This window comes from Oncorhynchus keta, chromosome 20 (assembly GCF_023373465.1).
Source record: "Oncorhynchus keta strain PuntledgeMale-10-30-2019 chromosome 20, Oket_V2, whole genome shotgun sequence".
Lineage (NCBI taxonomy): Eukaryota > Metazoa > Chordata > Actinopteri > Salmoniformes > Salmonidae > Oncorhynchus > Oncorhynchus keta.
This window is the reverse complement of record NC_068440.1, coordinates 27,245,476-27,271,770: the sequence shown is the minus strand read 5'-3', so window position 1 is coordinate 27,271,770 and position 26,295 is coordinate 27,245,476. Positions and strand designations below refer to the sequence as shown.

The window sequence follows — 26,295 nt, the reverse complement described above, 5'->3', positions numbered from 1 at the left end:
TCACTAAGTCGTGTAAACAGATAGCCAATGCAACGAAATGTAACTTTATTTCCATTACAGTTTGTGGTGTAGAAAATATAAGTAAAACCATTATTCTATGCCATTATCATTGTGACGTCTGGGGAGAAATGTACACCATTGTTACACAATTAAAATGTCCAAATCGGGGTCCCTTATGCGTTGCACAGCAAGGCAGACAATGCCATGCAGAAAAAAAGAACCGTCCCCAGCGCGCGGTTCACCGCGAGGTCAGCCATAGCAGAAAGATAAATCTGCATCCTCCCGGAGCCACCAGCAGAGCTCGCTTTAGGCCAAGTTCAGTGTCATCCGCAGCCAGCTTCTGATAGGAGGAGAACACACGCGCACGTACACACACACACACACACACACACGATAGTAGGATAGGACACACATATACTTGACCGGTTTGCTTGCCTTAATACATACACATTGCAGTGGCAAAATAAAATTTGCATATTACATTCGTTTTTTTGTTGGATAGCCTGTGGTACATTTGAGCAGTATGGCATAGTAGGTAGATGTGAGGCACACAAAAGTATGAAGGACACACATGCATCCCTGAGTGGTTTGCTTGATACAAACGAATGAATAACGTAAGTTGTTCTGGATAAGAGGGCCTGCTAAATGACAAAAATGTCATTATAAACTGGGTGGTTCGAGCACTGAATGCTGATTGGCCGACAGCCGTGGTATATCAGACCATATACCACTGGTATGACAAAACATTTATTTTTACTGCTCTAATTACGTCGGTAACCAGTTTATAATAGCAATAAGGCACCTCAGGGGTTTGTGATATATGGCCAATATACCACGGCTAAGGGCTGTATCCAGGCACTCCGTGTTGCTTCGTGAGTAAGAACAGCCCTGAGCAGTGTCATATTGACCATATACCCCAACCCCTCGGGCCTATTACTTAAATATAATGTACATACTGTATTAGAGGTATGCAGAGCGGTGTGTTGTAACCAAAACACACAGTGAGACAGTACAGAGATACAACTACAGTTATTCTGTTATAGGCCTGCCTTTATTGTTACTAAAGGATACCATTAATTATAATATTCATGACAATAATTACAGTAATGATAACAGAAAGGAATATAGAGCAAATACATTTTTCGTCCTGAGCAGCCAGAAACCTCGCCTGGGCAGCTAAGCCTCGCAGGGGTGGGACTGATGAACTCGAGATAGCGGGGAAGAGGAGGAAAAATTGGGGTCAAAAGTTTACCCGCTGAACAAGTCTCCTTCATCTGTTCAGCCGGGGCCTGATGCCAGCGTTATAATAGCGATCTTGACTCTCCACACAAAAGATAGAATAGCTTTGAATTACATATGTTTGACGGTGCACTCCAGGTGAACCCTGAAAGCGGGGTGACCCCGAGTCAGGGACCGAGGGGAGTGGACCCCCGCCCGTCCCCAGACCCAAGATTGAGTGGCCAGCATTTTATTAAGGCTGTGGATTGGTGAATTTCCTTTGAATAAATTGCATTGGTTATGTTTAGGGACCAGGGCAAAATTAGCATTTTGAGGATTGATATTCTTACCCCGGTCACAGGGTGATGGGTAGGCTATGGCCACAGCCCCCCAAATGGAGCCTCCGGACTCCTTAAAAAACATTTAGCCTTACTCTCGCTCTGCTAAGCAACACGTCTTGTTTTTTGCCTTACACAAAGTCACCCACAAGCTGATTTTGGTTACAAAGAAGAAATATGTAAAAATAATAATAATAATAATAATAATAATAAATGAAAAACGTGAAGTGTTATAAACTTTTCTGAATTAGTACAAAAACACCGTTATAATTGTATTAGGTTTTGAAAATGCGTTAGGCTTTAGGCCATAAAGCTTCTAAAGGGATGGAGCTGCATAAAGAGATCGAACACAAGCGTTTTCCTTTCCCGTAAAACTGTGAGAATATGAGCCCCATCCCCATATAATTCTACATGAACATTGCTAACCCAATGAGCTTTCATGGGGATAATTTTTCTGAAAATATGCATCTAGCCTATATTGTAATAGATACAATTGGTTTTCAAGACATGGCAAAATGTAGGCTAATGTAGGCTATTTTCCTAAAACGTCTAATGAAACTGTGCACTCGAAATTGTTAGATCTGCCATGTCAGTAACAATTTATTCCCAAATTGTTCATTCATATTTCGTTTTGTTAAACAAACAAGTGGCCTATTATAAAATAGCCTAACTATTGGTTATTCAATCTTCATTTATTTAAAAAGAGTCAAGAGCTAAAGGAATAATATGGTAATTGGAGGTGTGTCTTTATCATAAATAAATATCGGAAATAGCTTCCGCAAGTGATCTTTTTCTTATAGAATAATACCGAATTGGGTTATGGCACAATTCTAACAACTGTTTATTGAAGAAAATTGAGTATATGTTCTGTCGTATAAATTTAGAACATACGGATTGGGCAAAATAGTATGTTATGATAACACCCTTACCTTTACCACCTAGTGAATATTTTCCTCTGCAGCCTGGTCCTCCTAACAGACAAGGGGCCTTGTAGCAACCATGTATTATCAGTCACTATCATCAGAGCACTTTTCTTACTGTCTACATTTACAGCACTGTGTCAGTTTGATATATATATTATATTCGTTATATGTGGGAAGGACAGGAGGCGTGGCAATACACTTCTTTCTCACACATTACTTTAGCAAATGAATAGAATAGTAGGCTAGATTTTTCAAATTTATAACCAGACTTTTTGCTCTTTTGCTAATTAACTTAGATGCCTTGGACGAATTTTATTTAGAATAATTGTTACAGAAACGTTGCCATAGCCTGATCCACATTGCACAAACAAGATTAGTACCAGTCCCATATTTATTAATGCTTCTCTTTTTATATTGTGAAAGTCCATTTATCATATTTCACATTTTCCATCTAAAATCGTAAAACACTGAATGTGTTTGTTTAAAATAGCATATTTATGTCGCTGAAAAGTTTATTAGATCATCACGTTTGAGAAGTGTCAAAATAAAACTTGTGATTTTAACTAAGTTTAACATTAGGGCGTAAAAAAACATGTTCAACTTCAGAATAAACACGTTTTCCCATCTCAAGATGTTCAATAAAAAATGACTATAGTAAGTGCAAAAAGCAGTGTATTAAACGCAATCAACTGCAAATAGCTGTAAAGCATTACCGACAGCCGGTCTCTCATTCAAGGTTAGGCTACTGTATGTCTAGAGAGTGGATAATAGCCAACCCTGCCCATATTTATATAACACATATATAACACACTGACTGTACATTTCAAGTTTCAAGTTTTCTTTGTCACATGCACAAGTACAGTGAAATGGTTAAATTGCTAGCCCTTCCCAACAATGCAATATTTAATATCAAAATATATATTTTTTTTATTAAAAAGAAGAGAAATAAGAAATATGAGACAGAATTTTTGTTGTTGTTGAGAATGTCAGCTATATACAGGGTCAGTGTTAGTACCACATTTACAATGTGCAGGGATACTGAGGTAGATGTACAGCTTACATGTAGACAGGGATCAGGAGAACGTGACTGGTAGCAGGATAAATAATAATAATAATAATACACCATATGGCAGCACCATAAGTGGTGGGTGGGTGTATGTGATTTAGATATCAAGTCAAGTATTCTTACCTTGGATATTATCTTGACAGATAGGCTCTCGGTGGTCTTGGCTACATGCGTTCTGGAGGCCAGATCTACAGAATAAAATATCCCCCCTTGTCATTCACGATGAGTTACAGGTGCAGAATACATTACATCGTAATATAACACCTGTCAACTTTGGCTATTTAGATGCGTAGAATGCCATAGGCCTATATCTGACAAAAATACAAATCCCATAGAGATGGCTTTCGTTTCCGTCTTATCCATACAAAGCTCGGAGCAGGACCTTGTTTGAACGGGAAAAACAGGAGCCTAGGTGAGCAACAATAACATAAGCCTAACAGTATGATACCATTTGAATAAATATACATATGTATATCCTTCTAACTCAAACCTTGACAAGGATACACTGAAGCGTCCCTTCAGTTGGCTAACATCGCTACAGGAGTGGCACAATCGACGTAAGTATTTTAAAGGTGGACTTACGTGGGTTTTGTACTGTTCAACAACAAAAAAATAATCACAAATTATTATTATTTTTGGGGCGCTGTTGAGTGCTGACCCGTACTAAGTGCACCGTTATCTCCCCAGAGTCGAGTAGACCCGAAAACCGAAGTCCAAGTCCGGGGTGAACTTCAGGTCACTACGTCTAACAAATATGAAAATGTCGCCTCTTTGGAGAAGTCACGCCTTGTTGTTTAACAAAGACTGTCAATGGGCAAGATTAATCAGAAACTAAATGGAAACGGTGTCACTTTGGGGTCAGGGAGAAGTTATCGCTGTTTAGGGGAGCGAATAGAAAGCGGGAGCGAAAAAATGAAAAAAAAAATAAAGCTTTCAATATTTCCGAAGTTTGGCCCCCCTTGCCACCGCACACCGGGCCTTCTTCACGTGGACAGTCGCGGACACTTTCCCTAGAGTTGTTCGTGCAGTTGAGGAGGCTTCCTCGATATTTTCACCTCGGATTCGGAATAGTGAGATGGAGGGCAAGCAGGTCGTGGAGATGGCAGTTGACAAGACACTGATGGCACAGAAGAGATACGGTCAGGGATGCTGCTATTATAAACTGTATATAATTGCACTTTTGTCATAGTGAAATGAAACGAGAAGTGTGTTTGGTTATTTGTAGGATACATGGTCGTGAGGTTGAATATATTTTCAGGTGATGGCTTGAATATTGGCATTTTAGGTCTAGTTATTTATTTCAGTTGTTTGGCATTGTACTTATTAATAGTATACTATATTTATGATGATTATTATTATTAATATGCCCTTAGACTTATGTTGTAGGCCTAATTATTATCTGACATCCACCTCAATAGTTTAAAATGCTGCACAAATGATGGGTGTTTATGTTGGATATTTACTAGTAAAGTAAACTAGGTTAGTTATAGTCAATCGCAGGCAGTTACTTCTAAACATGAGTCGTATAGGCCTATCTTTGTGATTACTGACAAGCGCTTTGTCAGTAGACGGTGCGTCGGTAGATAGGCCTATCTTTGTGATTACTGACAAGCGCTTTGTCAGTAGACGGTGCGTCGGTAGATAGGCCTATCTTTGTGATTACTGACAAGCGCTTTGTCAGTAGACGGTGCGTCGGTAGATAGGCCTATCTTTGTGATTACTGACAAGCGCTTTGTCAGTAGACGGTGCGTCGGTAGATAGGCCTATCTTTGTGATTACTGACAAGCGCTTTGTCAGTAGACGGTGCGTCGGTAGATAGGCCTATCTTTGTGATTACTGACAAGCGCTTTGTCAGTAGACGGTGCGTCGGTAGATAGGCCTATCTTTGTGATTACTGACAAGCGCTTTGTCAGTAGACGGTGCGTCGGTAGATAGGCCTATCTTTGTGATTACTGACAAGCGCTTTGTCAGTAGACGGTGCGTCGGTAGATAGGCCGATGCATGTTGATCACTTACTTTTGTATTGAGTTGCTTTTCATTTCAACACAAGTGTTCACTTCTCATCTACTAACATCATTGCAAATTCGCAACCGGTTATTTGGCCTTCTTTTGGCCTTCTTTTGAGATGCAATCTTGTATATGATGAGCCAAATATAAACTATTTGATGTTACAATTAAAATGCAGAGTTATCATAGGTTTAAGTGACAATGTGTACCGCAGAGCCGCGTAACTGCACCCAGGCAATGTTTTATCTTTGCTTCGCTTTGTTTTGTGTGTGTGTGTGTCACAAATCAAGTTAAATATTTGACTTCCTCGATTGTGCGTGCACATAATCTGTCACTCTCTAGTCTCCAGTTCACGATCAATATCAGTATCTATGTAAACAAGTTTCCATTTCATTTAGTTCATCACCATCAGTAAAATGTTACAATACAGATTTAAATTTTACGAACGGAATTACCAACTGAGAATTTACTAGAAAGAAAAGCATTTTGGAAAGGAGTGGATTGGAAAGGCGCTCCAATGTCATCTTTGACAGAAAATAAGACACGTACAGTTTGCTTGTTTCCAAAGAGCCCATCCTTTTCCTGGGCAACAGTATGAGATACCCAACATCATCATCATCCTCCTCCTCATCATCTCCTCAAGGCCGTGGTCTACTGTGGGTTACTGCTAAATAAAGGGGTTACTTACACTAGTTGAGTCAATGTGGTAAACAACTGGCTTGATACTTTTTTCTTTATCTATTTTGATTAAATAAGGAAATCACCAACGTAGGCTAGTCTGAGACATTTTCGTTGTGCCAATGCCAGGCTTTCCATTGGTTCCTGTTTACATGATGCCCACAGGAGACGCGGTGATTGGTGGCGGTTTACACGTGACCAGACAACTTTGTACATTTGACAGAGAGTAGGAGGGTTTTGTGGAGATCAGAATAACGACAGAGCGATAAAAATTAGTATTGTTGCACTTCACAAATTAATGATCATGAGTTCATACTTGATAAACTCGAACTATATCGAACCTTCCTTTCCTCCATGCGACGAATATCAACAGAACGGATACATCCCCGCCCCTACTGAGTACTACGAACGGCCAAAAGATTCGGGCTTTCCCCATCACGACGAGGCGTCCTATCCGAGGTCAAACTACACAGAACCGAGCTACGACTACGGTAATGTCCCTAACAACGGTCTCGACGATTTCACCGACAGGCATCACGCACAGGCTCACCCCGTTGCCCAGAACCATGGCCCTCGCCTCAACCCAGTCCCAGACAGCGGTGCCGTGGCGGACGTGAGCAAAGACTGCAGCCTCGCAACTGAGTCTTATTCCAGCGCACAGAAGGGAAAGGAAGTGCCGGTGGTCTACCCCTGGATGAAGAAGGTCCATGTTGGTGAGTTATCGCCACGTTTAAATACCGGAACCACAGAGCAAGCCACCACTGGAACGTATGCACGCCCATTGAGGCAGCACTAGTAGCACCCCTTACAACGGCAATTTACGACCATCGAGCAGCGGGGTCGGTAATTAAGAACCCTCATAAATTTTATTGCCTGTGTTTGTCTGCCGGGGCCATGTGTCTATGTTGTCTTTTAACTAGAACTATACCTCCATGGCTGGACCCCAGCCAAACTGTAATATACAACCCCGCCGATTTTGTTAATCATTTTCTAAGGCTTGATTTGTCCCTGGATGCGAGCGCTTGTACACACGGAGTCTCCAAAGAAATTGAGGCGAAACCCCCAACAAAACATCGTAGGCTTTATACCCCCATTAGACTCCCAACGAGCCTTTATGGAGAACAACAGTTGTAATGTATCCAGTGGAGGTGGTGTTTGAACTGTAGTGCTTCATGTGGCAGTAACAACTGCTTGCTTGTATGTGTGTGTGCTTGCTTTTCTTCAGTCAATGCTACTTACAATGGAGGAGTGCCCAAGAGGTCTCGCACTGCCTACACCCGCCAGCAGGCTCTCGAGCTGGAGAAAGAATTCCACTTCAACCGCTACCTGACCCGACGCAGGCGCGTGGAGATCGCGCACACGATGTGCCTGACCGAACGTCAGGTGAAGATCTGGTTCCAGAACAGAAGAATGAAGTGGAAGAAAGATCACAAGCTGCCGAACACAAAGATCCGCTCCGCAAGCTCAGCCTCGTCCTTGGGAGCACAGCAGCAGCAGCAGCAACAACAGAAAACCAAAACAGCCACGCACCAGCAGCTTGTTCCCACGCCTTGCACCGCGATCCTATAGTGATGGAACCCTCGCGCCAAACCAACAGACTGAGAACAGAACACAGAAACAGAATTTTGTGGCCCGATTCTCGAGTATGGCCCCCATGGTATTACCCCATTCCCTTGGCCTTTGGGCCTGTCGCGTCCTTTCAAAACCATTTCCCCTCTCAACCTCCTCTTTCTGTTTGTTCACTCTCTCCTCATTATTGAGCTCGAAATCCGCCACGTACTGCCCAAGATGGCAACTGAAATGTATTTGTTTATTAGAACAGAAGGTTAACGCACATTCAAATGCACCACAGGACCTTGGATTATAAGTGTCATTGCATAGAATAAAAAGAAAGAGAATGAGACTAGAGACATGTGAGGCCGCGTTTTTCTTTTTCTTATATGCAATGTTTTTGTTTATTCTCGTGGAAAGTTTTAATATACTTGAAAGAATGACGATGTTTTAGTGCCCGGTCTGAGACCTATCACGAGGTTTAGAATGGGACAGGGTAGTAGTTAGGGTTTAGCTCGTGATGTGTGAATGAGTTGGTTTACTGTTGAATGTGTTATTAACTCGTGTAATGTCCAGGTGACTTTCACCCCTAATGTACATAGACAAATCATAGCGAAGGCACAATACTGAATCCATTTTGTCGGCTAAAAAAAGACAACCTCGTTTGTTTGTTCGTGTAGTAGTGTAGATTCGTTTCATCTGTGATAGTGTGTCCCTATTTTGTGGTGTGATCTAAACTGTGAATATTTGTATATGTTGTTTGATTAATGAACGGTGTAATAATGTATTGTATTTTAGGCACATGCAAGAAACGTTTCTCGTGAAATAAATATGTACTTCAATTGTATGGCTGATGTTGGTTTGCATATAATAGTGTAAGATATTTCAGAATAATATGCATTGAGTTAGATCAAATTTTTGAATGCTATGGTAACAAAAGCATAACTTGTCTATAGCGTAGGCCTATGTCAAAGGCCGCACAAAGGTTGTGGATGATTTAACAATGCTCACAAACTCAATACGCATAGTGCTTGTTTCTTTAACGTTTAATGACATTACACTATTCCCAAACAGGGATTGAAACTTTTGCATGAGCTAGCCAGTGCTTCGAATGTGCGTGCGTAATGAACGTTATAAGAAATACAATTCACCTAATTATGATAGCTGTGCTGGGTGTTAAATTTTGCTTTGTTTGTCCACTTTTGTTTTTTTCTGGACAAAACAACTCAGACCAGTGATATTCCAATGGGCAGCACCTAAAACGTCAGTAAATATATACAAAAGCCCACTCCTTGCAAGTTCACAGTCCTAAGACATTCAGTCAATGTAGTTTCACAGCCAAAGACGCGCAATTATCCAGAAATATCGTTGTGCATAAAGTGGGCATACAACAACTCCAATAACATTTTATTTTTCACCCAGATGCATCTTTCTCAGTGGACTTTCCAGATTGCTATAAACTGCTATTAAACTAAACAAGTTGATTTTCGGGCCATGTTTCTCTGTTACAACATTGCATACACAGTTAACACAATACAAAACTAAATCGTGTGTGCATATTTGTTAATAGTCTGTAAACTACTACTATAGGAAAGTATTTCGAAAGCATGAGAGTGTTGCAAATTGAAATAGGATATTACTTACTACCATAATAATACATGTTCCACAAACTTTATGTAGCCCAATAGAGAGAGACCTGTTATATTCTAGCGAAGTATTTGGCCACACATTTGGCTGCTCCTGTTTTCGTTTTTTATTATAAGGATAATGTGCATTTTCTTCTCAATCCCTAGTATACCAGCGTGTGTTGGTCACTACCTGCTACATCTAAACAATCAGAGGGTTCAACGGGAGGACACATCAGTATCTGACCAATCATCAACTAGCAGCACTCCGCTTGACCTCTGACCTTACGACACACAATGTCCAGTCCTCCATAGCTTTTAATATATATATATATATATATATTTGCCCACGAGACAATGCGGAAACAACATTTTTGTGAAGGTGTGCAAACGTGCTGTTCATTCACTCAAAGTCGTCTACTGCTATTCGTCCCACAAACGCCTCTGTCAGATCATGAGTGCAAAAGGAAGATTGAGATAGACCACGCTTAGAGCTATTAGAAAAAAACAACTTTTCCATTTACTGTAGCTATAAAAGGGACCTCGTTGACCTCTCCAAAGGATCTACATTATTCTAGTAAATGAAAGCCATTCTTATAATTATGGACTCTAACATTGAGTTTCGAGTAGATATGTTAACGAAATGAAAAAACAGTTATTCAAGGCCATTATTATTGTTCGCCATAAGCAGCATTTTGTCTCTGTATCTGACTTTACAAGCATTCATAATCCATCCTTGATAGACAGAAGGGATTGCTATGTTATATATATATATAATAGGTAGGCCTGAGTGGAATGTTATAGCATATGCATAACAATCAGCGTATTTTCTTATCAAATGGCATTGGGCACAGCAGGAAAGGAATGCGTAATATGGCTACATCTTCGTAAACTCCATCTGAGCTTTATAAGTGGATACAAGTGCAATTCAATGTAATGCATTATGGAAACATTTTAAATTACACAGAATTATCTTGCCAACTTAGGCTAGGCCTTTTCTGTGCCAGCAGTTGGCGTAGGCGTGGAGTGGAGAAATTGCCATTTTGTTTGATTGGCACAGGTTTTATGCAGTCTCTCACGATGTCAAGATAGTTAAATTAGACATTTGTGCTAATTTAATACCCGAATAGAGGTCACCCCCAATGTACTACATTTTAATATGATAACTCACGTGACGTCTTCAATAATGAATGCCCTCGGGTCAGAAATAGATATGAAAATCGGCAGTATTTTCATTTGAAATGATCCTCGGCAGAGCACGAATCAAATATTCCTCTCTGCTAAATTCTCGCTCCTGTCCGTCCGGTCCCTGGTGGATAGAGCCCATGTTGTCTGATTGTGAGTAAATTTGGACACTTTCTGTCCTAAATAACCTGTTTTTCATTTCTTTACATAGCGATATGTTAAAGGTTGAGAGCAATGTAATTGTCCACGTCATTGGTATTTGGTTGTGACTGATTTGTAACAGTGTATATTCAGCTGCTGCTTTGTTATAAAGGCTTTCTTGCTCACCAGCATCAACCTCCTGTTAAGCCGCAGCTTTGTGGGTTAGACTCCTCTGCTAGGAGACTGGTTCCTTGTGGCAAAAATGTGTAAGCGTTACCGTCACGTAGCAATTTAAAAACTTGAAAACTATCAATTTCTAAATTGTTACCTGGAATCTTAATATTACTCATATGAAGATATACTTTTTCAATGATAATAGACTATATGAGGCAGTTATTATGGTAGGATATGGCATTCAACTTGTGATCAAGGCTCACACCCAGGCGTCATACACACAAGGCGCATCAGCATGTGGAAAAGTACAAACTTCTGCATAGCATCTGTGCTTTTCCATAATATAACATTTCTGGCTAAATTTACCCTAAAATGACTCAAAGGGAAGAGGAGGGGGATACGGAATTGCAATGTGGCAGCAACGAACTTTTATAATTCTGAACATTTAATTGACAAAATATGAACTGATACCCCGTTGTTATAGGACTGCTGCGATTGACAAAGCTGTGCAGTGAGACTTCTTGTTCGCTTCTGACCTGTGGCTTTTATTCAAGGGTGTAGAGCCCAGAAATGCCACTTCGTTAATTGAGCATAAATAAAGTAGGCCTAATTGAAAATAAACACTGCAATGAACTCAAATGTATATTGGCATTGGACATAAGTGATCACAAGATTACCTTAGAGCAACCCAATGACCCTGAGCAAGGAAGAGGTTCCATGCTTTTTGCACACTCAATTTACTGTCCCATTTGTCTCCGATTGTATAAATAAAGTTGCGTTGAAATTAATTGAAAGGATTGTCAGATTCTGGTAAAAACAATGCATTCACGTAGAAGTAGTACAGTAGTACAGTAATCATTGACTTATATTCCGTTTTCATGAGGTATAGATAACTGTTTTCAAAGTATTTTGTAAAAATACATTTTATTAACAATTTATGTGCATGTTAACCCATGTCTGGTCTTGTGAGCCACACATGCAAAGTTTTAAAAGGCAAATATCAGGCTATTGTGCATGAATGAGTTGTCCACATTATTGAATGGGCGCCTTAAACAGAGAAGGCACAAAGAACAATCAAGAACTAAGTTAAACATTAACAGACCACCATCCTGTCCACGAAAGACTGACTTTAGGCTACAAGGCTGTTATTGAACATTAATGTAACATACAATATAAACACGTGTAATAACATAAGTCTAAAAATATGTTCAAAATGACTCTGAGCGGTTAGTTTTAGTTTTAGCTTGCCAGAGGCTAGTTGAATCAAATGTGCCATTGGTAATGTGTAGGCCTACTATTATTGTTAATATTATTACTATTATGATTATGATTATTATTATACATGATTATTATTGCTCTGAGGTCAAATTAGGAAGTTTAGTCTCTTGTTCTTACCCTATTTTTTTTATAATCAGCTCAATGCACTAAATATAACGTTAACCTATCAAAAGTGGCAATTGAAATACATTTTAAAGTATTACAACAAAAAGTCCAAATTAATACAATTTTATTTCTACAATACGTACTGAAACAAACCATCAGAACAGAAGTCAGTCCGTGTAGTCGTGTATAGCGAGATCCACCGAGGCTTCTTTGTCTTAGCTTGGACGCCAAGCCAGTTTAAGGCGTTGAATTTCGCATTAGCCTTGATGTTGGTCAATGTAAACCCCTGAGAAAGAGTTATCTTCTGCTGAGTGTATCGGTAACCCAAGGCTCGCTGTTAAGAGCTTCAAATGTCAACATTGTGGGGAGATATGTAGCCTATAGCCACCGCCGTCTGGCGAACACCCAAAGACAGAGGGTGTGGAGAGGTCGACAGCTCAAGTCCTCTTGGTGGCCGGGGAATGTTGGGAGTTTGATATATCTGAAGAAATATCTCAGAAAAAGTATAAACAAAGAAACTAACCAAATGCTGTAATAGGCTAATCATCTTGTGTGGTTTTTATTCTTGATTGCATTTTGTATTATATGTTCGGTTATTTTCTATAGTATTATCACTAGTGTATAGTATTACTATAGTATTATCACTAGTGTATAGTATTACTATAGTATTATCACGGATTATTGGAACTAGCTCTCAAATCAAGAATTCCACTGTACGGTTTTACACCTGTTGAATTCTGTGCAGTGGCGAATAAACTTTGATACTTGAAACTGCTGAAAAGGACAAACACCCATCCTAAAAAGTATCCAAAACTTTCCCAGCTGAAAACGGAGGTTTAGCTATGTTCGTAATTGGTTTTGTAGTCTCCATCCTCTCCTTGTTTTTGACCCCAAATAACTTCACACTCGACTCTCTGGGCCTCGGCTTGGGTCAGGAAAAAGTTCAGGTGCGGTGGCGAAACCCGGCGTGGGAGAGAGGGTCTGTTTTCCGTCCACCGTCAGCTCCAGTCACAGACGCTCCCCGGCATGCCATGCATGTGCACTCTGAGCTGGTGCAGGCAGTGGTATGCAAATCTGGCCGAACTAGAACAGAGAAAGACATAAAACACATTTCTGTATCACCAAAATGTATCCCAAAGTAAAGGCCTTTCTCTGAGTTTAAACGAGGTCCCCTCTTCACATAAAAAAAAACCAAAAAAACAATTATGCTAATAAAATCTGATTCACCCATAATTCTAACCCAACATAAATCATAAAATCAGAACCTCCTCACTCCCAATCTTCCACAAAGTAGTCTGAAAGGTAAACTGATTAGAGATGGTCCCCTCCTGCTCGGATTTTTAAAAGTTTAAACGGCTCAAGTTGTAGTTTGAGAAGACAAAGGGTGGTGTGGGAGTGGGATGCGCTCCATGTCCGCTTGACGTGATTAATAGTTATGGTGGAACATTTCCACGCCCGCTGCTCAGTGTTGACAGAAAACAAGCGCCAAACGGCGCCGAGAGAAGGGCTGCTCTTCCGGACAAGGTTTAGGCTGTACCCGGGAAGTCTAAACGATATAATGTAGTGGGCCACCATACCGTTCATAACTTAAGTTGTGGGTGTATTAGACATTGCAGTAGAATATACATGTATTTCAAAGATAATTATTATCGATGACCCTCATCTCATACGTTTTCATGTGAACAAGAAGAGTAGGCTAGTTTCCATATACCACCTGATCCTTCCCCCTCCCCATACTGGGATTTGAGTATGTCCTCTGCGCAAACCTATAATTTCCAGCATCACTCAACTGGCGGTAGGAAATGCGTAAGAGCTGCAGGTTGAATGGAGGGTCGCTGCACTGACCAGGGGGGTAAAGAACCAGCTCATTGCGCTTACTCGTGCACCATCTCCTCTCAGATCAGCACTGACTGACTAACTGACACTCACACCTCCCGGCTACTGGGACGCACACCTTTACGCAGCGTTCGGACAGGTAACTATGAGATATTTGATTTCGATTCGGCCGCCAGTATGTGGCTATTGACTGAGTGAGTGGGTGAGTGATTGGTTGTATAGCTCGGGGGTGTGGGGTGATGTATAGTGGAGTGGTGGCGATATTGAGTGCCTCTGCACACTCTGCACACAATAGCACCAGCCATATCTCTCTATAAAAAATAAAGGGGTGACTCGGGTGTTGAGTGAGCAATCCGCCACCCATAAGGGGCTTCCTTGAGGAAAAGCCCTCTATCTATCTCACATAGTGAGAATTGTCACACCACCACGCCAAACACATCCCTGGCTCTACCCGTGGCCCAAGGCTAGTTAGCCTAGCATCACAGTATTTTACATCGGGATTAGCGCTCTCTGATTACGTTAATAGGCACTAAATATAGGAGCCTTTAAAACTGACAGAACACACACGCCTCGGAATCAGGCGAGTTGTGTGGAAGTAGAGAGGCACTGCGAGAGACCTGTCCCATCGTACATTGTAGTCTCGTGTACCCTTCTTTTTCCTCCCTCTAAAGTGATCCGTTTTCCTCAGGGGCAATGACTGCCTCCATGAATGATTCACGGGCTCAAATAAAAGGGATTTAAGTTGACGTGGTGTCACGTGAGCAGGGCGCATAATACGGCGCGGTGTTATGGCACCGGGAGAAAACCGGAGCCCTGGTCTGGCCATACGATGCTGATTACGCGCATCCCCCCACTTTCCGTGAGTTTAGTCGGGGCTTTGTAGACTTTTGCTGAGGAGAGAAAGAAAGAGTGAACGAGAAAGAGGGAGAGAGGGAGGTTCTTGCTTGTTGTGGATGCTATTATACTGCTGTCACGGACGGATATGTTTTTCCTCGCGGACAGAGTCAGAGCTTGTGCTTGGGGATGATGGATTTTATTTTGAGGTATTTCCGCCGATTGTTCATTACTGTCGTGAGTTATTGCCGCGCGAGGCAGAGGTCAGTAAGCAAAAAAGACTCCATGTTTGTGTCGGGAAAATAAAACTGAAACATTTTTAAAGAGTATATATTGTCATGTTGTTAGAGATATCGTCGATTTTCAGTGTCAGGCTACTCAAATGAATTATACTACATGAAACATAACTTCAGTTATATTTGCTTCACTATCCTGTGTGAACGTTTTAGCTTGGCTTCAAAGTCCTCACAACAATTCCCCATCCCATGGTCTAGCCTTACTCCATTGGTGTTATATATCACAATAAAATATAGATGTTTAAATGTTTCATTTTCAGTTTCATTTTGATCCGATTCCTAGCTCAGAATAGTGCAGACACTCAAGTGTTTAGCTAGAAACCCGTATGCAGTTCATGCAGCCATAGCCACAGATAGCCTACATCAGATTTGCAGTTGGCCTAGATAGCCGTTTGTAAATAAACCCAGCCATTTAAACCTCTGCTGGTTAGAAAATAAGAAAAAAAACTGAGGTGAAAGCAGTCGTGATGTCCTGCTCCGAGGAGTAATTCATTTCCCTATAAAATACATCAATTTGTGGTGTTAAACATGGGGTTTCTCGGGAAAGGATACATCAAGTTGAGGTACATAAAAAGCGAAGAAAGGCTTTGGGGTTGTGCGGCTCTGCCACGGAGACGAGGATAATGTTAGACGGAGTGCCATATAGGACCGCGCGGCCGCGCTGAGGTCACGGCGCTCGGGTGTGATTTATGGGCGCAGGGACTTGGGGCAGCCATTGCACGAGCGCTAATGACTATTCGATCCAATTCCAATGTGGGACAAAAATACACACAAAAACAAAAAAGCTACAAAAATGAGTGTCCAAGTTACTTTTTTTGTTTTCTGGATAGTTTTGTTTTTGTATTAATAATGTTGAAATACAAATGTGACTGTTTTGAAATGTATTATTTTTATTAATAGCAATAATTTGATTTATAAGAGAAAAATATGTATAATAATGTGGTTATTAAGTTTAATTTAAAGAATATTCATTACCTTTGTTGCACAACGAACACATAGGATTACAATATGATACAATATTTAAATTTGGACACAAGATAGGTCACATTAAAATTCTTTAAACTACTGGGCTAAAGCCTATTATCGTAAATTTGTGTATTTACTTGACTGGTTTTGGCTGCTAATGTTGAATTAATTTATTGTTCAGAGTAATTAGTCTATTGTTAGGCTCCTTGGAGTTTTCATTAGGCCTAGCCTACTCTCTTCTGGAAATATGATATTAGCCTACTAATATATTATGCACATTGTTATTATTGATATGAACTTAGCATTTACATGTTAGGTGGAATATTGGACCTATAGGTTTATTAGGGAAAAAACAGGTTGGCTAAAGTAACATGGATTTGAAATTTTCTTTCAGAATTCTACCTAAATAAATCACATCCATCCTACGGTCTTCACGAGACCCTGCCCTGCCTTCGGTAAGTCCATATTATGTCCTCATTGATTTCTGTTAGAAATGCTTGATGGTCATATCCTGATTCAATTCTAATAAGTAGCACTGAGACGCCTACACCAGCACACTCACACACAGGCCTGTACACACACATCCATAGCCTGTAGACTTCCTATATAGCTTATAGTGGTGATATGAAACGCCTGAGAGCAATAATTCGTTCTCTTCCACATGTCTTTTGTAGTGTAATTTGTCACTATAAAAACGACGGGGGAATCGCAGCTCTTGCAGCGATGCCTTGTTCCTTTCAAAAGATCTCTCTCTGAAAACCATCTGCCTTGGCGAAGGCTATAGATTACACAAATATTACTCCCAAAAAGTAGTTTTGGGGTGGTTTGTGTTCGTGCTTTTTGTAATAATATCAATCCGCCTTCTGTTCCCACTATCTCCATGACATCTAACCCCGTAGCTAGGACCCAAATTAAGGAAAATCATGACTCAGCATTTCGAGAAAACACAAAGCAGTAAATAATTATACCAAGTCACTATTCTGCTTTGAAAAAAGAAAGGCAACGTTTGCTAAAAAATATCCTCACGCACGAATTTTGGTCCCACTCACCCTCCCACGCCGTCTGAATGTTCTACCTTCTTATTGTGTGGCTGAATCTGTCCTTCTATCCATCCACCATGCGGCCTCAGACCAGAGAAGCAGTGCTCTAGACGTGTTTACTGCCTTGAGATGCAAGAGGACATAAATCGTTTTGCTTTGTCCGCAAACGACACCATTCACATGCAGAGGGATTCCCCATGCTCTCGGTTTCTCTCTCGCCGGTTTCTCTTGTCTACCTCCTCTGTTTTCCCTTTTGAAGATGTCTAACCCGATGGGGTCTTTCCCTTGGTTCACCCCAACCAAGGCTTTGATCGGCGGCGTCCCCAGTTCATAAACGCATTTATTTATTTTCTAACCATCCAGGAAAAATACATATTCGATCCTATGAATTTAGAAATTTGTCGATTATTGCAACACACACAAAAAAAGTAATAATCCAAGCACAATTCGTAAATGAAAGGCTTGATAAGATAAATAAAATGCAAAAGTATTGGTTAATGATTAAGCTGCGGATGGGCGCCCTTTATCCCTCTCATAGTAATGGTAATGTACGGTTGTCACCATCAGCTGTGCTGCGTAAAGCTGTGCACTCTCCCATCATTTCATCCAGTCTTTATTCGATTCTGTGTTCAATAAATAACAACAAATGCCATAAAACACTTGGGATGGGTGTTCGTGGTTTTTGTGATGCTATTTTTTTTGGAGGGGGGCAGGATTTGAAGTTACTTTTTGTGTCCAAGGCACTAGTTCATTTGCATAATCTTCCTTGTCTATGGTGACGCTATGTTTCGGGGAGTTCACTGTTCTGGTGATGTCTGCATGGTACTTGTGCCCAAACACATAGTCCATAGCCCTGGCTAGGTTTAATATTGGTATAAGACATGGGCACTGCTCGAGCATGTGATAAGTTCAACCCCGAGGGCCGATAGCGGTTATCTGGACGACCCGAGTGCTCGCGCCTGCTTTCATTATCTTGGTTTACCCTTCAAACACCGAACAGAAAAAAAGGGATTTTGTTTCTTCTACACACAGAGCCTCTCGCCCCTTCCCTTTTTTGTTGTGGCGGATGAGTCCTGTATGAGCTTGGCGCATGCTGGTGCTGCTGCTTATACACCAGCTTGCTCTGCCTAAACTTTTTCTCCGGACTACTGTTTTGATCGATTTCGTCGCTGAATGAGAACATACTGTCTTGTGCTTTACATTCATCGTCAGAGGATAAGGTAAGCAGGCCAGAAATTGTCTCTCTCTCGGTTGTAAAAGGCAGAGTTCGTGTCGCGCGGTGATTTATCACCGTATGACTTACTACATCTCGGTTCAGGAAGAGTTCACACACAACACAGGCAGCCAGATTTCTCTCGCGCGCGGAGCGGGGGGCTGAGTATTCGAAGGCTCGAACCTGTCTTCTCTTTTCTGCCCTGTCTTTCTTTATTCGACCAGACTACTATTTATTTTGGAAATGCATCAAAAAGCTTTCTGATATGTATTCCAAAGCAACGCTTTCATTGCAGATCTGGTGATGGGATGTGATATTCATTTGAATTCTGCGGTGTGTTAAGGGCAAGAGGGTCTGGTTTTCAAACCGTTTTTGCCTGTCGTGGTGTGTATTGTGCTGTAACGAGCCGTAGTTAACGAATTATCTATCCATTTCTTTTATAAAAACATATCTCAGGTGATCTAATATGAAGATCATGGTCATGTTTAATATTGACATGATTGATTTATAATAGTATCGCTCGGCCTAATATTACTTTTGCCCAAGTTAGTTCTATATTGTATTAAAAGAGTAGTAATATATTTATTTCTAATAAAAATACAATGAATATCAATCATTATCACAAACCTTCTCCACTTGTTGGCTATCATCATTTTATCGTTTTATCGTGGTCTCTTGCACTGCCTTAACTAGGCTACACAATAGGATGTTCATGTTTTCATTTTGGATTCCACTATAGCCTACAATAACCTGCCTATATTTCCTTAGCTATGAAACTAGTTTCACATTTGAGATAGTTTGTGAATTGATACTGCTGCATCGAGTAACTCGTTTATTTTGAATGATTCACATAATTTCCATTAGCAGGTGTGACAATAGCTTTTGCCTATAGTTGCTATTTTATCCAGACTACAATGCTTCACAAATTAAGCCTAAAATCCTTCTAAGGAAAACTCTACTATTTTATTTTAAAAACGTGTATGTTGTATCCATTTGCCCACATCGATTATCAAAATATATATATATATAATTTCAATTGGATAGTTTTTCAATTACTTCTCAATTGATATGACCCCAGTTTGCCTACCTCAGTGAGTAGACTGCTAGCAGTAGTTGGGCATTCCCACTCATTAGATCCACAATAGCTATTTCCTAGCCTAGAAGTACGCCTATAGTTCTAGGCTACATTCCTAAATACCGAGCCATAGCCTAGCTGTTCACCGGGCCGCTGTCTGCAGTGCGCCATCCCGCCCTTGCATACATCACCGGGATGCGCGACTTCGCCGACAGCACCGAAAGGAGCCTTTATTATAGGCCTGCGAGGGAAAGTTCACGTCGTGGTCATGGAGATGCAGTTTTACAGGTTTCTTCCTGGCCCTACTCCACCTTGGTTCCACACACACATGCAGCAAAAACTGGGGAATGTGGTTGTTTATGCTTTTAGCAAGGTGGCTGGGCTGGGGCAGAGATTACAGCACACTGCGGTGAAGGCTGGCCGGGTCTGTGGAGAGAAAGCATAGAGAAGTCATAGGCCCAGTACACGACAGGCCTTTCGTTTGGTGGTTTACAATTAATTGTAATATTGCACAATTGCTATGCTTTTATAAACGTATTTATTTTGATTCAGTTAAGTGCAGATGAGGTTTGTGCATGCCTTTGTTCCCTTTGTTGGTAACCAGAAGGTAAACGAGAATAGCCAGAGAACTGTTGCCCCTATCTTGCCTCCATAGTATCTGGTGTCAGCCCTTTATTGAAAAGTAAGATGGATCGCCACCATTTCTTCTCCTCACCGTGCTTCTTGTAACCCTAGGTTCACCCGAGGAGGCCATTGGCGAAGAGGTGTCACGTGACCAAGAGGTGCCAATGTTATTCAACAAGGGTGTCAAGACCCTGTCAGTTTCTGAAATAAATATTGGGAAACGGCGAGATGCAGAAGGCAACCTACTACGACAGCTCCGCAATTTACAGTGGCTACCCGTATCAAAGCGCAAATGGCTTCAGTTATGATGCCAATCAGGTCCAATATCCCCGGGCCTCTCATGTGGAAAGTGAGTACCATCGACCAGCCTGCTCCTTGCAGTCCCCAGACGGCTTGGTCGCCCTGCAGAAGCCGGGGGAGATGGCGGAGAACTGCGATAGGGGTACGGCCATCCAGGCAGCGCAGCCACCCGTCCTCACTGAAAGCAATCAACCGCAGATGTCGGTGTCTGTCCCACCACCCCCTCCCCAGTCACAGTCCCCCGGTTCTCTCAACCAGAACACGAACAACGGCTCCTGTCAACCCAACTCAAAGAGCTCGGTGCACAGCTCGCCGACCACCACCCGGAAGCACATCTTCCCCTGGATGAAAGAGTCCCGTCAGAACCAGAAGCCTAAAACCAGTAGCTCCAGCTCAGGTATATTACCTAGACGCCACTTCTGAGGAGACACGTGATAAAATACACCCCATTATTCATGCTTGGTTCTGTGATCCATTACTGATACATGAAACAGTTAGCTTACATCCATACCCCACAAGTCACCAATTATATATATATTTTCATCAGATGAACCAACATGTTTGATTATTTCCATATTATGCATACATTCGAATTCTCAAACTTTTCCCTCACAGTTGAACAAACTATAGATAAAAATATATATAAAAAAATATATGCCATTTAGCAGACGCTTTTATCCAAAGCGACTTACAGTCATGTGTGCATACATTCTACGTATGGGTGGTCCCGGGAATCGAACCCACTACCCTGGCGTTACAAGCGCCATGCTCTACCAACTGAGCTACAGAAGGACCATATAGTTTACCATTATGATGTATGGCTTATTATCTATTATGCAAGCCCACTCAGAGCCATGTATTTAGAGAGTTGGGCCATTCGGCATCCTGATGCATTTAAAATCTTTCCTTCTGCCCCTGAACAAGGCAGTTAACCCACTGTTCCCCGGTTGAATAAGGATAACACTTCAACGTGTTCATGTCAGCTCCCCATTAACGTTACATGGAGAATATTTAAACAAGAATTAGAACGATGTTCAAAAATGTGGTTAACTCTGAATGTATGGCTCGGGCCTACTCCATCGTGATATTCTTTATGATCTAGTTCTCAAGGTCCGGGCAAGGAGACTCACAGCTCCGCTTAAACCGTTGACAACAATCAAAGGATTGTTAAATATTTGGTTGTAATATCATTACCCCTTGAAGAGCAGAGTCAGACCTAAACAGGTACAATTATTTAACTAGGCAAGTTAGTTAATAACACATTCTTATTTACGATGTCAGCTTAGGAACTGTGGGTTAACGGCCTTGTTCAGGGGCAGAACAACAGATGTTTACCTTGTCAGCTCGGTGATTCGAGCTATCAACATTTCGGTTACTGGCCCAATGTCTAACCACTTGGCTACCTGCCGCTTCATGCAAAACAATGATCGGAGTTATATTGCATGTAACTGCATCAGTACACATCAAGCCTCACGACATATCTCAGTACTGGCCACCATTAATTGGATATTTGAGTGATATCAAATAAAAGTGAACTATACCAGACAAGTATGAATGGTTTAGGTTCATTTCCCATATTTTGTGGGCTCTGCCTGTCAAGCAGCAGAAGAGCGCATATGCCATGCTACTGTCAGCTGATAATGTTTACTTTGCATGCTATAGGTAGAAACTGTACAGTTAGTGGTAAGTAGACCTAATGTAGGCTACGTTTTTCTCCAAACAATGTTGGCTTACCTATCGAAGTTAACTAACATGATCCCCTTTTCAACATTGTTTTTAAGAGTTTTTAATTACAATTGCTGCTGACAGACATGATATAGGTTACATTGATTGATAGACCATGTCAAATTGGCTAGCTAGTTAACAAGCAAACTTTCGCCGGATAAATTAGATGACTATATCCAAATATTGCTTGATTTGCTTGCCATCTATAGTGGAAGTGACCGTAGAGCCGACTGACAACTTTACCAGGACTAGGACTTGCCGATGTCAAGCTCTTTCCAAAAGCCTTATCTCTGATGAAGCAAGCTAAATGATAGGTACCTCCGCGGCAGGGTAGCCTAGTGGTTAGAGCGTTGGACTAGTAACCGGAAGGTTGCAAGTTCAAACCCCCAAGCTGACAAGTTACAAATCTGTCGTTCTGCCCCTGAACAGGCAGTTCAGGGGCAGTGTTCCTAGGCCGTCATTGAAAATAAGAATTTGTTCTTAACTGACTTGGCAAGTTAAATAAAGTTTACAAAAAAAAATAAAAAATAAAAAATAATAATAATAATCTGAAATTAGGTTATCATTGATGTTTACTGATCATGTTTTGCATGGAATGGTCGTAAATTTGTAGTTATGACTATGCTCAATAGGTGATGATATTAAAACCAAATATTTATAACATTTATTTAACAATACCTTGGAAACCTTGCCAAAGGCTTTTAGCGGAGCTATAGTCTACTTGCCCCCCAGAAGCCAAATCGAACGTATTGTGACGTTTTATTGAAAACGACCTATTTCGTATAATACAATAGCCCTATTACGCACACCCTCTTGTGATGTCAATAGGGTCCCCCATTAGTATGCATTCCTTATGATCTATTATGATGTATGCATGTTCATTAGAAATACTCAATTGTGATCCATTCCTCATAGTTTTAGGCCTGGCTCCACCATGTGTTGTCCATATGCTCTATCGTTGACTTTCTGCTAGAATAAACATAATATATTGTCCGTGATCACACAACATTCCATGCAGGACAACAAACAAACATACAAAAACAGTTGTTCCAATTTGTTCTCTTGTTTTGATTAGAGGAAAAGCTAGGAGACCTGGGGGAGGAAGTTGTTTACCCAAAGTTGAAAGATGCTTAAATTCCCATGGCCTTACCAAATCGTGTTGTCTCCATAGGCTAGTATGCCTATTTATGTCCACCTTTTGGGAATATATTTGGTCAGAAGTGAATAAGTAGGGCATCCAGGCATCTAAAAGGTCTGCTGAATCCCATTTATCATGAGTCTGTCAAGATGTCTGCCAAATTGATGCCAAAGGGACTATTTCAAACCTTAGCCTAAGGCTTACCCCACTGGGTAAAAACTGGTTGAATTAACGTTGTTTCCACGTCATTTCAACAAAAAGATGTGATGACATTGAATCAACGTGGAAAACTGATTGGATTGCCAGAAAGTCATCAATATAAATGATTTCGTATTTTTTTCACCCAACTTTTAACCTAAATCCAATGACATGGTGAAAATATTTTTGATTTCACGTTTAATTCACTGTTGATTTTCCAGCAAATGTAAATTAAAACTAGACTTTGAAATAAGTCTGTGTTCAGTGGGTCTGCTTTTTGCAATAATTCTAATCACAGATCCCTCAACAGTAGCTCCTTAATGAAACAAGATAATTTTGAATATTACATTTTTTATTTGGATAATTATTACGATTTGGATTATAGCCCGATTATAGCATTTTTCGAATAACATCAGTATTTAGTAGCCTAGTTTCTGAAACAGAGATGGTGAAAATATTATATCCCCATTTATAAAGAAGAGCTAACTCATAACATGATGCCATGCTGCATTCCTCACGCCCAGCTTCTGGCTGTACAGTAGCTAGTAGCAACATTTATTAGGTGTTGGCAGCCTGCCATAAACGGTAACTAGACCAACACCTTGCTGTGAGGCGGCAGAGCCCAAGCCATTCAGCATGGTGAGACTCATAGGAGATGGCAAGGCGAGATTTAGCTCATGCGCAGTGAGGAATATAGATATTTGCATTGCACATGTGTGTACTATGAGGGTTAAAAAGCTACAGTGGGAAATACACACACACACACAATTATAATCACTCTGATTTGGCTTTTGAGTAAAGTATAGCTAACAGTTGAGAGCTGTCAGTCATAGTTAATGTTATGTCTGATATAATTGCACTGGTAACATCCACAGTCTAGTTGAGGACATCTCTGATTTGTCTTTATTTGTAGAACTCTTATTGATATGTGTATTTGAGTCGGTTCATGTGGAGAAACGTGTGTTATCAGCTATATGTATCTTGTCACTCTGTGTCTTGTTCTTGTGCTTGCTGCTGGGGTTGGTTACTGATTGACTGCCTTCCTTTTCCTCTTCCGCCAGTTGAGAGTTGCCCTGGAGACAAGAGCCCCCCGGGCGGGTCAGCCGCGTCGAAGAGAGCCCGGACGGCTTATACCAGCGCACAACTGGTGGAACTGGAAAAGGAGTTCCACTTCAACCGCTACCTCTGCAGACCCCGCAGGGTCGAGATGGCCAACCTGCTCAACCTCACGGAGAGGCAGATTAAGATCTGGTTCCAGAACCGCAGGATGAAGTACAAAAAGGATCAGAAAGGGTGTGGCATGATGCCTTCTCCCGGGGGACAGTCCCCTCGGAGCCCCCTCGGCCCATCACCCGGAGGCGGGGGTGGAGGATACCTCAACTCTATGCATTCTCTGGTTAACAGTGTACCCTATGAGTCCCAGTCGCCAACGTCTTACAATAAGCCCGCTCATAATGCATACGGTATGCCTACGTCATATCCCCCTCCCTTGAACAGCTCCCTAAACAACTGCCCGCCCTCTCAGAAGAGGTATCCCGGGACTGGCGGCTCGGCCACGCCCGAGTATGACGCGCATCCTCTCCAAGGAAATGGCGGCTATGGGACGCACTTGCAGCAGGTCAGCCCTGTGTATGTAGGCGGAGGTTACATCGATTCGATGCCCAACAACAGGGCCTCCGTTTTCGGCCTGACCCATCTCTCGCACCCGCCGTCCACAAACATGGACTACAATGGAGCAATCACTATGAGCAATAGTCACCATCAAAGAGTGTGCGATCCAAACCCGACATACACAGACCTTAATACGCCGCACTACTCTCAGGGAAGAATTCAGGAAGCGCCCAAACTGACACATCTGTAGCCGGGTTGCACCCTGGATCACTCCGCCCCATTGTCTTACCTGATGAACCACCATCGCTTTGTTTCTTTTGTTCTTTAGTAGCTTTTTCCACCTTCTCTTTGTTCTAGGTTATGTTTGTTATTTTTTTAAATATAGTTTAATGTGTGACGTAGCATAGGAAAGTAATCACGCTTGCTTCAAATGTTCACTCTATTTGCTATAGTGTTATTGTTCTGCACAGACCTATTATCTGAGACAACACGCGCGGGGGCACATACGCATAGACCTATTTAATCTTTAACTTGTTTCTAAAACCAAATCAAACAGGGTATATGAACAAATCTTATGGTATTATTTTAATGTGAATGTGTTAGTTTTTTGGTATTTATCCGCAGTTGAAGATTTGTTTTGTGTTATTGTTTTGCATTTTGTTGCACTTGTGGAAGGATCCTTAAAAAAGGGAGGCCTGGAAGCTCCAGCCTACGATCTAACCAGCTTGTGTTCTGTTCGACTTTCAACATGTTATTTATTTATATGACGTTATATGGAGTTCTTTAGTATTATTTGACCCCCCTGTGCTCTTTGTATGTGGAGAGAAGGCTATTGGAACCAGGCCTAGGCTCTAGTTCTCCCCCTTACCTGACAGCAGACAGACGACAGAGAGACAGACAGACACAACACTGATATGTTGGTGTTATTTGTTTCTTCTTCGAGGAGGTATTTTATTTCTCTACGAATGCAAATCAACCAGTCACGCTTGGAAGGACGGACAGATATTAGACGTTTCTTTATTGAACAAATATTCTAGATATCACCAAGTTTATTTTTCAGTGTCATACATTCCATGCTGCTCCAGTTCGAATAAATAAAGAAATGAATTTAAATATGAATTGTATCTCTCAACCTGGATTTCGAGGGTAT

General features: G+C 41.3%; 2 protein-coding genes and 2 long non-coding RNA genes across 7 annotated transcripts; 2 read left to right on the top strand and 2 right to left on the bottom strand.

The window, feature by feature from the left end:
* Nucleotides 1-23: 23 nt before the first annotated feature.
* Nucleotides 24-7,619, bottom strand: LOC118374525 (uncharacterized). 4 transcript variants are annotated; one of them, XR_004823622.2, is made up of 4 exons: nt 6,102-6,228; nt 4,128-4,662; nt 3,669-3,733; nt 24-340 (listed from the first exon to the last, which is right to left on the bottom strand). It is a non-coding gene; the product is annotated as an uncharacterized LOC118374525 (long non-coding RNA). The 4 variants fall into 4 exon arrangements; XR_004823623.2 differs by lacking the exons at nt 4,128-4,662; nt 6,102-6,228 and adding an exon at nt 7,470-7,619; XR_008072972.1 differs by lacking the exons at nt 4,128-4,662; nt 6,102-6,228 and adding an exon at nt 6,781-6,896.
* Nucleotides 6,506-8,628, top strand: LOC118374522 (homeobox protein Hox-A4-like). The gene is made up of 2 exons (XM_035760957.2): nt 6,506-6,943; nt 7,456-8,628. The coding sequence occupies exons 1-2, from the start codon at nt 6,529-6,531 to the stop codon at nt 7,797-7,799; spliced, it is 759 nt and encodes a 252-aa protein (XP_035616850.1). The 5' UTR covers nt 6,506-6,528; the 3' UTR covers nt 7,800-8,628.
* A 3,768-nt stretch (nt 8,629-12,396) lies between these two features.
* Nucleotides 12,397-13,971, bottom strand: LOC118374524 (uncharacterized). The gene is made up of 2 exons (XR_004823620.2): nt 13,555-13,971; nt 12,397-13,372 (listed from the first exon to the last, which is right to left on the bottom strand). It is a non-coding gene; the product is annotated as an uncharacterized LOC118374524 (long non-coding RNA).
* Nucleotides 13,972-20,361: 6,390 nt separating this feature from the next.
* Nucleotides 20,362-26,264, top strand: LOC118374518 (homeobox protein Hox-A3a-like). The gene is made up of 2 exons (XM_035760954.2): nt 20,362-20,870; nt 24,596-26,264. Exons 1-2 carry the CDS (start codon nt 20,402-20,404, stop codon nt 25,393-25,395), a joined length of 1,269 nt encoding a protein of 422 aa, XP_035616847.1. The 5' UTR covers nt 20,362-20,401; the 3' UTR covers nt 25,396-26,264.
* The last annotated feature ends 31 nt before the right edge of the window (nt 26,265-26,295 follow it).